At 61.2% G+C, this 9,682-nt stretch overlaps 2 protein-coding genes across 2 annotated transcripts; one reads left to right on the top strand and one right to left on the bottom strand.

Annotated features, from left to right (window-relative positions):
- Positions 1–243: 243 nt before the first annotated feature.
- ACP4 (acid phosphatase 4) lies at positions 244–3,417 on the top strand. Its single transcript, XM_027849785.1, has 12 exons — positions 244–278; positions 403–517; positions 580–696; positions 773–859; positions 951–1,088; positions 1,544–1,642; positions 1,813–1,908; positions 1,995–2,127; positions 2,216–2,298; positions 2,629–2,759; positions 3,011–3,189; positions 3,272–3,417. Exons 1-12 carry the CDS (start codon positions 244–246, stop codon positions 3,385–3,387), a joined length of 1,329 nt encoding a protein of 442 aa, XP_027705586.1. The 3' UTR covers positions 3,388–3,417.
- Positions 3,418–6,504: 3,087 nt separating this feature from the next.
- On the bottom strand, positions 6,505–9,426 carry LOC114034183 (alpha-1B-glycoprotein-like; the record flags this gene model as incomplete). The annotated part of the gene is made up of 3 exons (XM_027849786.1): positions 6,505–6,681; positions 6,965–7,255; positions 9,136–9,426. Coding segments are annotated over 3 exons (596 nt in total), but the record flags the coding sequence as incomplete, so codon positions are not given.
- Between the last annotated feature and the right edge of the window lie 256 nt (positions 9,427–9,682).

A 9,682-nucleotide genomic window follows, 5' to 3' on the forward strand; every position in this document is an offset into this window, starting at 1 on the left:
CTGTCTCTACCCAGCGGTCCGCCCGCCCGTCCGTCTGTCCCTCCGTCTCCCCAGCGGTCTGTCTGCCCATCCATCTGTCTATCTGGCTCTTCCTCTGTCTGTCTATTCATCTGTCTGTCTATCTGCCTGCCCAGTCATCTGTCCGTCTCTCCATCTGTCTGTCTGTCTGTCTGTCTGTCTGTCGGTCGGTCACATGGTTTCACTCAGGCTACAGGGAAAGGCTGGGGGCGGCCTCCTGTGCCGATGGGAGCCGATGGGAGCCGTCCGGACTTGAGCCTGTGGGCAATGATTAAGGGTTGGGGGTGGTGGGGAGGTAATGACTGGGTGGGGCAGGCAGTGAGAGATGGGTGGGACACAGGGTTGGGGCTGAGTGGCTCAGCTCCCTCTCAGCTCCTGGAGCAGGATGGGGGGTCACCAGCGCCTGAGCTCCCTCGCGCTCCTCTTCTTTCTGCTGCCCCCGGCGGCCTGGGGGAGCTGGCCTGAGCCCCCTCGGGGATCCTTGCTTTTTGTGACCCTGGTGAGGCATGCCCCCGTTCCTGCTCCAGCCCCGGGTCTCCACTGAGCTGGCCTTGACCCCAGATCCCTCCGTTTCCCCAGGTCTATCGCCATGGGGACCGTGCCCCCCTGGACTCCTACCCCACAGACCCCCACAAGGACAAGGCCATATGGCCCTATGGACTAGGCCAGCTCACCCAGGTGAGGAGGCCAGAGGACCTGGGGGGAGAGGGTGGTCCGGGCTCCTCCGTCCCCTAAAACCGCCGTCCATCTCCAGGAGGGCGTCCAGCAGCAGGTCGAGCTCGGCCGCTTCCTCAGGGCCAGATACGGCAACTTCCTGAACCAGGAGTATCATCGAGACGAGGTAAGGGGAAATTTGTCCTCTGTTGACTGTCTGGCCTCCAGCCTCGGCCCTTACGCCGGCCTCCGACCGGCCTCTTCCCCTCCCTCCTCAGGTGTATGTGCGGAGCACAGACTACGAGCGGACCCTGCAGAGCGCCCAGGCCAACCTGGCCGGGCTCTTCCCGAGGCCTCCCCTCACCCCCGGCTGGATGCCGGTCCCCATCCACACTGTCCCAGCCACTGAAGACAAGGTCAGGGCCGTGGGAGTGCAGGTAGAGGGCAGAGAAGTCCTAAAGGGAGAGACACAGACCTAGAGAGAAGGAAGCCAAAGGAAAAGGGTGGAGGGTCAGAGACCCAGCCGGGGAGGGGGGGCAGAGGTGCTCCTGGGGGGGACCAGCCCTCTCCAGGGGGTGGGGGGGCCACGGAAGCTGCATTTCAGGGAGGGCATCGACGGCGCAGGCCCTCCGAGGATATCCGGAAGGGATGGATGGGGCGCTCAGCTCAGGGCTGTCACATGGAAAGGGATTCACCCAAGGGAAGAATGGCTTTGGGAGGCAGTGAGCTGCCTGTCCCCGGAAGTGTCCATCCAGAGCAGAGGCTACATGGGCTGGGGGCAGGGGGGGGAGTCCTGCTGCGGGAAGGGGCTGGGTTTGCCCTGCCAGGCCCTGCCCGGCGCCGAGGCTCCGTACTTCCATCCCATCCACAGCTGCTAAAGTTCCGGACCCAGCGATGTCCCCAGTACCAGAAACTTCTGGAGGAGACAGTGGCAGGAGAAGAGTACCAGGCAGCCCTCGAGGGCTGGAGAGTGAGGGGGGAAGGCGTGGGAGGGCAGCATTGGAATCCTAGGGGAGAAATAGAGTCTGGTCCGGGCTGTGCAAGTGGGAAGGCTCACACAGGGTCACACCCGGGGTCAGAGCTGGGGCGGCTGGGGGGTTCTGGGACACTCCACTCCAGCCCGGGGCTCCTTCCCCCCAGGAGTTCCTGGTGCACCTGGGGAACCTCACAGGCTTATCCCTGGCCGACGGGCCCCTCCACAGGGCCTGGAAGGTGCTGGACACCTTGACCTGTCAGGTAGGTCCTCGTGCCCACCCTCGATGCTGCCTGCTCATACCCCCCCAGCCCTGGACACCCCCCCACCCACTGTGCTTCTTTACTAGCGAGCCCACCGGCTCCCCCTCCCTGAGTGGGCCACCCCAGAGGTGCTCAGGTCTCTGGCCCAGGTGTCAGCCCTGGACGTTCGAGCCCACGTGGGCCCCCCGAGGGCAGAGGAGAAGGCCCAGCTCACTGGAGGTGAGTGGGGAACTGCTGGCATTGGCTGGGGGGCCAGAGCGGGGAGGACAAGAGGGCCAGACTTCAGGCGGCCCGTTCCCCCCTCCAGGAATCCTGCTCGATGCCATCCTAACCAATTTTACCCAGGTCCAGGCCCGAGGGCTGCCTCTCAAGATGATTATGTACTCAGCTGTGAGTGTGGGGCCAGGGCGGGCGTGGGATGGGAAGCCAGGCTGGGAGAAAAATTGGAGGGTCACAGTGGACCACAGCTGGACAGGGCCGGGTCTGCAGAGGTGTGAAGCACTAGCTTAAGTAAGCTTGGCCACAGAGGGCAGAGCGAGGGATGGCCAGTAAGGGGGAGCTCAGGGTGCGGGCAGCAGGGAGGCCACTTTCCACAAAACGTAGGGAAGCTTCTCAGCCCTGCGTCCGGGAGAGATGGTCCTAAACCACAGGGCTTCCGTGGAGGGCAGGTGGTGGCTGGGGGGTCAAGATGAGCTCTGAGTGCTGCGTTCCCTCCCCCAGCACGACAGCACCCTGCTGGCGCTCCAGGGAGCCCTGGGCCTCTACGACGGCCACCACCCGCCTTATGCTGCCTGCCTCGGGTTCGAATTCTGGAAGCACCTGGGAAAGCCAGAGCCAGAGGAAGAGGAGGGGTAAGCTGGAAGGAGTGGGCCCTGGCTCGCAGCCATCCCCCGTGCAGGCCCTCTCCCTCCTGGGGTCTCCGCTGCTCTGGGTGGAGGCGGCAGGGATCCATGGGAGACCCTGGCACCAGGTCAGAGAGCTCCTCTGGCCTCAGTATCTTCCTCTTCCCTGCCAAGCTCAGCCGGACCCTGGGTCTCCGGGAGAGCCGCAAGGGGGGGCGGAGCCAGAGCCCGGTGCCCCCTCACCCGTCCTCTGTCCCCAGGAACATAACTGTCTCTCTCTTCTATCGTAACGACTCTTCCCGGCCACCCCTGACGCTGGAGCTGCTGGGCTGTCCCTCCCCATGCCCGCTGGGCCGCTTCCGCAGGCTCACTGCCCCAGTCCGGCCGCCCCCAGGGGGACCTCCCTGCCACCGCCCCACCAAGGATGCTGACCCCGCAGGTGGGCTTGCTCCAGCCGGGGAGGGGGGCCGGCGTGGGCTCCAGCTGCTGGCTCACCCGCCCCCTTCCCCCGTCTCCTGCAGGCGCTGCGGTGCCCGTGCTGGCAGGGACTGTGGGGATCCTCGGCGTCCTCAGCCTGGGGCTCGGGGCTGCGCTGTGGAGCCGGGGTTCTCCGGCACCCAGGGAAGGCCCGGTCTAAGGGGGAGACTCCCAGCTTGAGGGTCCATTGTGGGCTGGGGGAGAGTACACACATAAACTTTGATTGAGCGCAGCCCTGGGAAGGGTGTGTGTGTGTGTGTGTGTGTTTGGGGGGGTGGGGTGGGGGAATGGCCCCCCAGGACCTGGCCCCTGCTGCGGGACATTTTATGCTCCCAGGGTCCTTACTGCCCAGGCCGAGTCCTGGGCTCACAGTATCAGTCCACTTCTAAATCATCCTTTTCAAGGGTTGGGATCTAATTCACAAGAGAAACTGAGGCCCAGCAGGGGTCAGCACTCACCTCTGCCAGAGTTTTAATGAATGCTTGTTCGTTGGCTGGATGTCACAGGCCGGTGGGGGGAGGGGAGGGCGAGAGGCCACGAGATTTGACCCCCAATCTTAGACCTCATCAGCCCCAGCCATCCTGCCACACTGGCTCCCAAAGCCTTTCCAAGACTATTCAGAGCATGCAAGTGTGTGATCTTGGACACCCCCAGTTCTGGGCCATCTGGGAAGGACAAGCGGGATGGTCTTGGGGGGGCTGAAGCAGGGTTGGGGTACACATGTGTCCTCGGAGCTAAGGCCCTTCAGGCGTCTGCCCTGCCAAATGGCACCAGCCCAACGTGGCCATCACGGGCATTCCTGTCCCAACCTCACTTCCACACCCACTCTGGGGGCACAGTGGGTGAGACACTGGAGAAGAGGGGGATGCCGGGGAGGAGGAGAAGTGTCAAGTGTGGCCCCATGCCCTCTGTCTTCCAGTGCTGAGGATGTCCCTCCCCTGAGTCCGGTGTTGGTGGCATCCTGGGTAACAAGTCCGGGACGCCAGCCCACTGCCTGAGACTCATGGCATGAAAACAGGGCACCAGGGCGAGAAGCAGCTTGGCCCACAACCTCCTGTTTCACCTGGGGGAAACTGAGACCTGAAAAGGGCAGCAGCTTGCTGTGTGCCCTCAGAAGGAGCCCCACAGAAGCAGGATTTCAGAGTCGGAAAGACCCGTAAGACATCCTTACATCCCACTTTCTCACTGGACAGACAGAAAAAATGACACCCAAAGAGGGTGAGCGGCCTGTCCGGAGCCTCAGCAGGGACATGACCAGGCCACTCTCCTCACCCCATCTGAGTACCGTCCGGTGAAGAGGCTCCCCCCCTCCCCCATCCAGCTCCAGCAGCAGGAACAGGGCCAGCACTTTCTACTGCCTGGGCCTCAGCATCCCCAGCCTGGCTGGGTGCAGAGTGGGTCCTCCCAGTCCTGAGCTTCTCTGGCCCAGAGTACCCCGTCCCAGCTCTGACCTTCCATGCTCTAAGGTCCCCCCCCCCCGCTCTGACATTCCATGTTCTGAGGTCCCCTCCAGCTCTGACATTCCATGCTCTAAGGTTCTCCCCCAGCTCTGACCTTCCATGCTCTAAGGTCCCCCCCCAGCTCTGACATTCCCTGTGCTCGGTTTTATCCCCAGGCCCCCCTGACCTCCTCTACTTTAAGGCCCCCCCACCCCAGCTGGGGGTTCTCTCTGCTGGGGGGGAGAGTCGCTCCCAGCTCAGGCCTTCGGTGCTGGGGGCACAGACCAGGTCCCAACCATGCAATGGCCACAGTTCCCCAAGGGGGACCCCCAGAGCAGGGTGGAGAACCCCCCCATACCAGGATGTTGAGGGGGCTCCATGACCCCAGTGGGTGAGGCCATGGAAGGAGCACTGGGGAGGGGCAGCCTTGTCTGTCCTCGATCAGGCAGAATGGGGGTGGGGGGTAACGGAGGGAGCCCAAAGCCTCCCCCCAACCCCACCCTGGGGAGGCCCCCACCCCCTGAGTCCTGAGGGGGAGGGGAGGATGGGGGGGCTCCTCCGCAGCGAGATCTTCTCCTAGAGTAATTAGTGCGGGGCGCCAAAGGAGGTCGTATGGAGTCACCCCAGCGGGGGGGGGGTCCCCGAGAGGGGGGAAGGGGGGGGGGGGGGGGGCCGGGGGTTCCCTCGGGAATACGTGCGCAGCCCCCAGCCCTAGGGACACGGGGGTGTGTGTCACGTGACTACATCTTTCCCTAGGCGCCTGCGCAGGGAGAGGAACTGAAGGGGGGGGCTGGGAGGGAAGAGGGCGGGGCCTGATTGGCTGCACCTTGGCAGGGATCGGCGGCGGGATGAAAGTAATGAGTGGCAGCACGGGGCGGGGCTTCCCAGGGATTCTCACCCAGGATAGTTTGATTTTCCCTTTTGTCCTTCCCGGCGTGAGGAAGAGTGGGTGCAGCTGGTGGTGCCCCGGGCCTGGAGTCAGGAAGATCTGAGTTCAAATCCTGTCTTAGTCACTAGCTGCATGACCCTAACCCCCGTTTGCCTCAGTTTCCCCATGTGAAATTGGGGCTAATAATAGCAGCCACGTCACAGGGCTGCTTGGGGAATCCTGGGGTGCTTGGCACGGGGCTAGGCACACGCTTGTCCCTTGCGGTCTCTGGAGCAGACCCTCAGCCCCACCTCGCAACCACCCACGGGCTTTCCCCCAAATGCCCGTCGGAGCACGTCACCCCACCGCCCAACACTGCCGTGGCCCCACTTGGAGCTCAAAGCCCCTTCTGACCTTCCCCCAAGCCCCCCAGCTCTCCCGTCCTCCTACCACCCCCTCATGTGCGCTTCCATCCGCTGTCCGGCCTCCTGGCTGGGTCCGCCTCTGGGCTCCGGCCATTCCCTCCGGCCGGCTCTCCTTCCTCCGTTCTGACCGCTGACCTCCGGGAAGCCTGCCCGGGTCCTCCCAACGACCCTCTCAGCTCTCTTCCCGTTTACACCGGGAGCCTCTCGGGGCAGAGACCGTCTTTGGTGTCCCCCGGCTTAGCGCAGTGCCCGGCGTACAGCAGGCGCCGCATAAATGCTTCCTGGCTCGCGAGCGCTTGGTGCTCCTTGGAGGGCTCGAACCCTGGCCATACCGACCTCGAGATGGACCCTGTGTCCGGACGCCTCTTCTTCTCCCTCCCCCAGAAGTCCTCATATTCTGCTCACTGAAAGTTGCATCCTTTGACCTCTGCTCAACCAAGTGGATTGTCCCCTGATTTCTTCCCTCTTTTGGACTCAGTTTCCTCCTTTTTCAAATGATGGGGTTGGACTCCCCACCCCTCCCAAAAAATTCAGCACCTCTCCCATAAACCGCAAATTTCTTTATTTTCACAGCCCAAGGTTGATTTCTGTGGGTGTGACGAAGCTCTTATTTCTGGCATTCTACTTCAGAGGCTGTGTTCTCTTGGGGCCTCAGGTTGCAGTGATAAGCCAGCGACAATATTTCACTAGTCCATGTGGCTCGAGTGTTTATAGGATTTTTCCTAAAACAGACAAAATAGCAAACCAGCTGAAATCCGTAGCATCTGCATTATCTCCCTTTTCCAGATGAGGAGGCTCAGGGATGCCAGGCGACTTGCCCGTGGTCACAAAGGTAGGAAGGGTCCGTAAAGCTAGTCTAGGCCAGGTAACTCATCTATAGAGGAGCCAAATGAGGCCTAGAAGGGACTGCCCCAAGGTCACTCGCAGCTTATCAGCTGCAGGACGGGGCTTTGGAGGTTAAGTCTTCCCTAATGCCCCAAGTCCCAAGGGCCCCGGAGCTCTCACCTGTCACCAAAATCTCTGTGGGGTCACTGATCTCTGAAGTCAAGACGGGTTTCTTCCAGGTGAGGTAGCGGCACCTGTAACGGCCCCCGTCCTGGGGCTTGGCATTGGTCAGCAGGAAGTCCACGGCATGGTCGCTGACACGCTGCCTGGTCACGTCCAGCTCTGTGCTTTCTCCGTCTCTGAAGAGCTGGAAATTGGAATCGGGGACCCGTCCCGAGCAGCGCAGGACCGCGTCCTTCCCGGGAGTCACCACGAGGCTCAAGGGGCGCAGCGAGGGCTTGGGGAGGAGGCCTGTGACAAAGCAGAGCCCCCCGGCCCTGGGTGTTAGAGGCGGAAAGTACTGGGTGGGGGCTGCACTGAATGGTTCACCTGTCTGGGTCTTGAGCCTGCACTGGAACAGCTAACTGTGCAACCTGGAGGAGCCCTTTTCCCCTTCTGGCCTCAGTTTCCCCACTGGGCCTTAAGGGGGCAGGACTGAGCTCCGCACATTCAAAGGAAGCGTCCCGCCCGCTGCTCTCGGCAGCACTTTCAGCATCCTCAAAATGACTAAATGATGCCCAGGTTCCTTAGCCAGGCTAGACTCTCATTGTTTTAGTGTGTTTGAGGTCGTTTCTGTTGATTTCAGGCAAGTCTCTGCCCCCTCCTGGCCTGAATTTGTTGTTGAGTTGTTTCAGTCGTGTCTGACCATTTTGGACTGGTTTGCCAGCTCCTTCTCCAGCTCATTTTACATATGAGGAAACTGAGGCAGGCAGGGTGAAGTGACTTGCCCAAGGTCACACAGTCAGTAAGTGTCTGAGTCCGGATTTGAACTCAGGAAATTGAGTCTTCCTGATTCCAGGCCCAGCGCTCTGTGCACTATGGCGCCCCCAGCTGCCTTTTCTGGCTATCGGAGCTGTCCAAAAGTGGCATTCCGGGCTGCCTGAGATGGCGGCCTAGCCCCTGCCCAGCCCTCATCCTTCCTGACCTCTCAGCAGGCTTCGCCACGGGTGTCCACCCTGTCCTCCCTTCCGCTCTCTTCTCTGGGTCTGTGACTCTCCTCCCCCTCTGACTCTCCCTTCTCAGTCTCCGCTCTACGCCCCATCCCCTAATTGAGTCTCTCCTCTCCCACCCCCGCTTTTTTCTTTCTGCACTCAGCTCCCATCACCATCACAATTCCAGATTTACAAATCCGATGCGTCTGTATCTCTGACCTTCACTCCACTGGATGTCCCACAGGCACCAGAAGCTCCAGGTGGCCCAAGCAGAATCGCCTTTGTCCACCACCAAACCAGCCCATCTCCAGAACGTCCCTCTCTGGCTGGGGCACCACCACCCTTCCAGTCGCTTACATTGTCAGCTTTGGGGTCACTGTGTCTCCTCCCCTCCTTCTCCCCCCATCCAAGTCTTGGCACTGGCAGCCCCGTAGTCTGGCGTGTATCCACCCCCTCCTCTCTGCCCTGCGCCGGAGGGAGGGGGACCGGCCAGGAGCCCACGGCAGGAGTCGGGGTGGGCTGGGAGTGGAGCCTTAGACCTTTACCCATCATGGGAGGTCTGGCTGCCCCCTGGTCAGGTCTGACTCTCCTTCAGTGTGGGCTGGGCTAGCTAGCACTGAGGTTCCCTCTGTCCTTCCCATCCTGACCTCCTACACCCAACATTTCACCCTTTAAGTGGGGCAGCAGGGAGGGCAGGCCCAAGGCCCAGGCATTGAAGCCTCGGAGCTCCAGGGTCCAAGGTCAGAGTGGGAAAAGCAGGGCTGGTCTAGGGCGGTTGGTTGTAGCAGAGATGGTGTTAGAAGAATGTCAAGAGGCAGGTTTCACCTGCTCTTTGCCACACCAGCTCCTTCCTTTCATTCAGACTTGGCCCAGGCGGGTGGTGTGTCCTTCTCCGTGTCACTCCCCTGGGGGGCTTGACTTCCTTCAGGACGTTCAGGACACAGATGAGCTTTAAGGTAGCTATGGTAGGGCCTTTCCCTCTCTGGCCTCAGTCTGTGCCCTCTGTCCAATGAGCAGTGGGACTAGCTGGTCTGGAAGGAGCTGACCCTACTGCTTATGTGACCTCCACAGAACCTGCCGGTGCCGACAGTCTGTGATTCTTTAGTGAGCTCGGGCTCTCAGACCCTTCTCAGCCCTTTGCTTCATCAGATATTACGCCCCCTCCGCCCATCTCCCAGAAAGCCCAGCCCGTCCCCTCACCATCAATTTGAACCTCCACGTCCTCGCTCGCTGGGGACCCGGCAAAGGGGGCGACTGTCTCAAAGTAAAGGCAGCTGTAATTGCCCGAGTCGTAAGCCATGGCGTCAGAGAGGACAAAGTCAGCTCGGGACCCTGCTGGGCTCAGCACCTGCACAGGCTGATCCGAGCCTTTTTTCAGCAGGGCAAACCTCACGTTGGGGCGGGACCCCTGGCACTGGAGCGTTATGTTGGTCCCTCGAGAAATCACGGCATCCTGGGGCTGCACTGAGAGGGAAGGTTTGTCTAATGTTCCTGGAAAGAAAAAAGGCCACCCAATGTTAGCCCCAGGAGGAGTCTAACATAGAATGTGGAAAGTCAGAACCTGGAAAGGCCTTAGGACACAGAACATGGAGAGCCAGAACCTGGAGAGCCAGAACCCAGAGAGACCTTCAAGTATAGAACATGGGAAAGTCAGAGCCCAGAGGGGCCTTAGGACACAGAACTTGGAAAGTCATTCAGGGGAGGGGAGGGGAGGGCCTTTGAGTGCAGAACATGGAAAGTCAGAACC

This window comes from Vombatus ursinus, unplaced genomic scaffold, assembly GCF_900497805.2.
Source record: "Vombatus ursinus unplaced genomic scaffold, bare-nosed wombat genome assembly UNPS02008412.1, whole genome shotgun sequence".
In the NCBI taxonomy this organism is placed as follows: domain Eukaryota; kingdom Metazoa; phylum Chordata; class Mammalia; order Diprotodontia; family Vombatidae; genus Vombatus; species Vombatus ursinus.

Bases quoted from the DNA above. Each gene is read 5' to 3' on its own strand.
- ACP4 (XM_027849785.1), top strand. From the start codon at position 244: ATGGGAGCCGATGGGAGCCGTCCGGACTTGAGCCT. The intron at 1,089-1,543 runs GTCAGGGCCGTG...TCCCATCCACAG, and splicing joins TCCCAGCCACTGAAGACAAG to CTGCTAAAGTTCCGGACCCA. The intron at 3,190-3,271 runs GTGGGCTTGCTC...CGTCTCCTGCAG, and splicing joins CAAGGATGCTGACCCCGCAG to GCGCTGCGGTGCCCGTGCTG.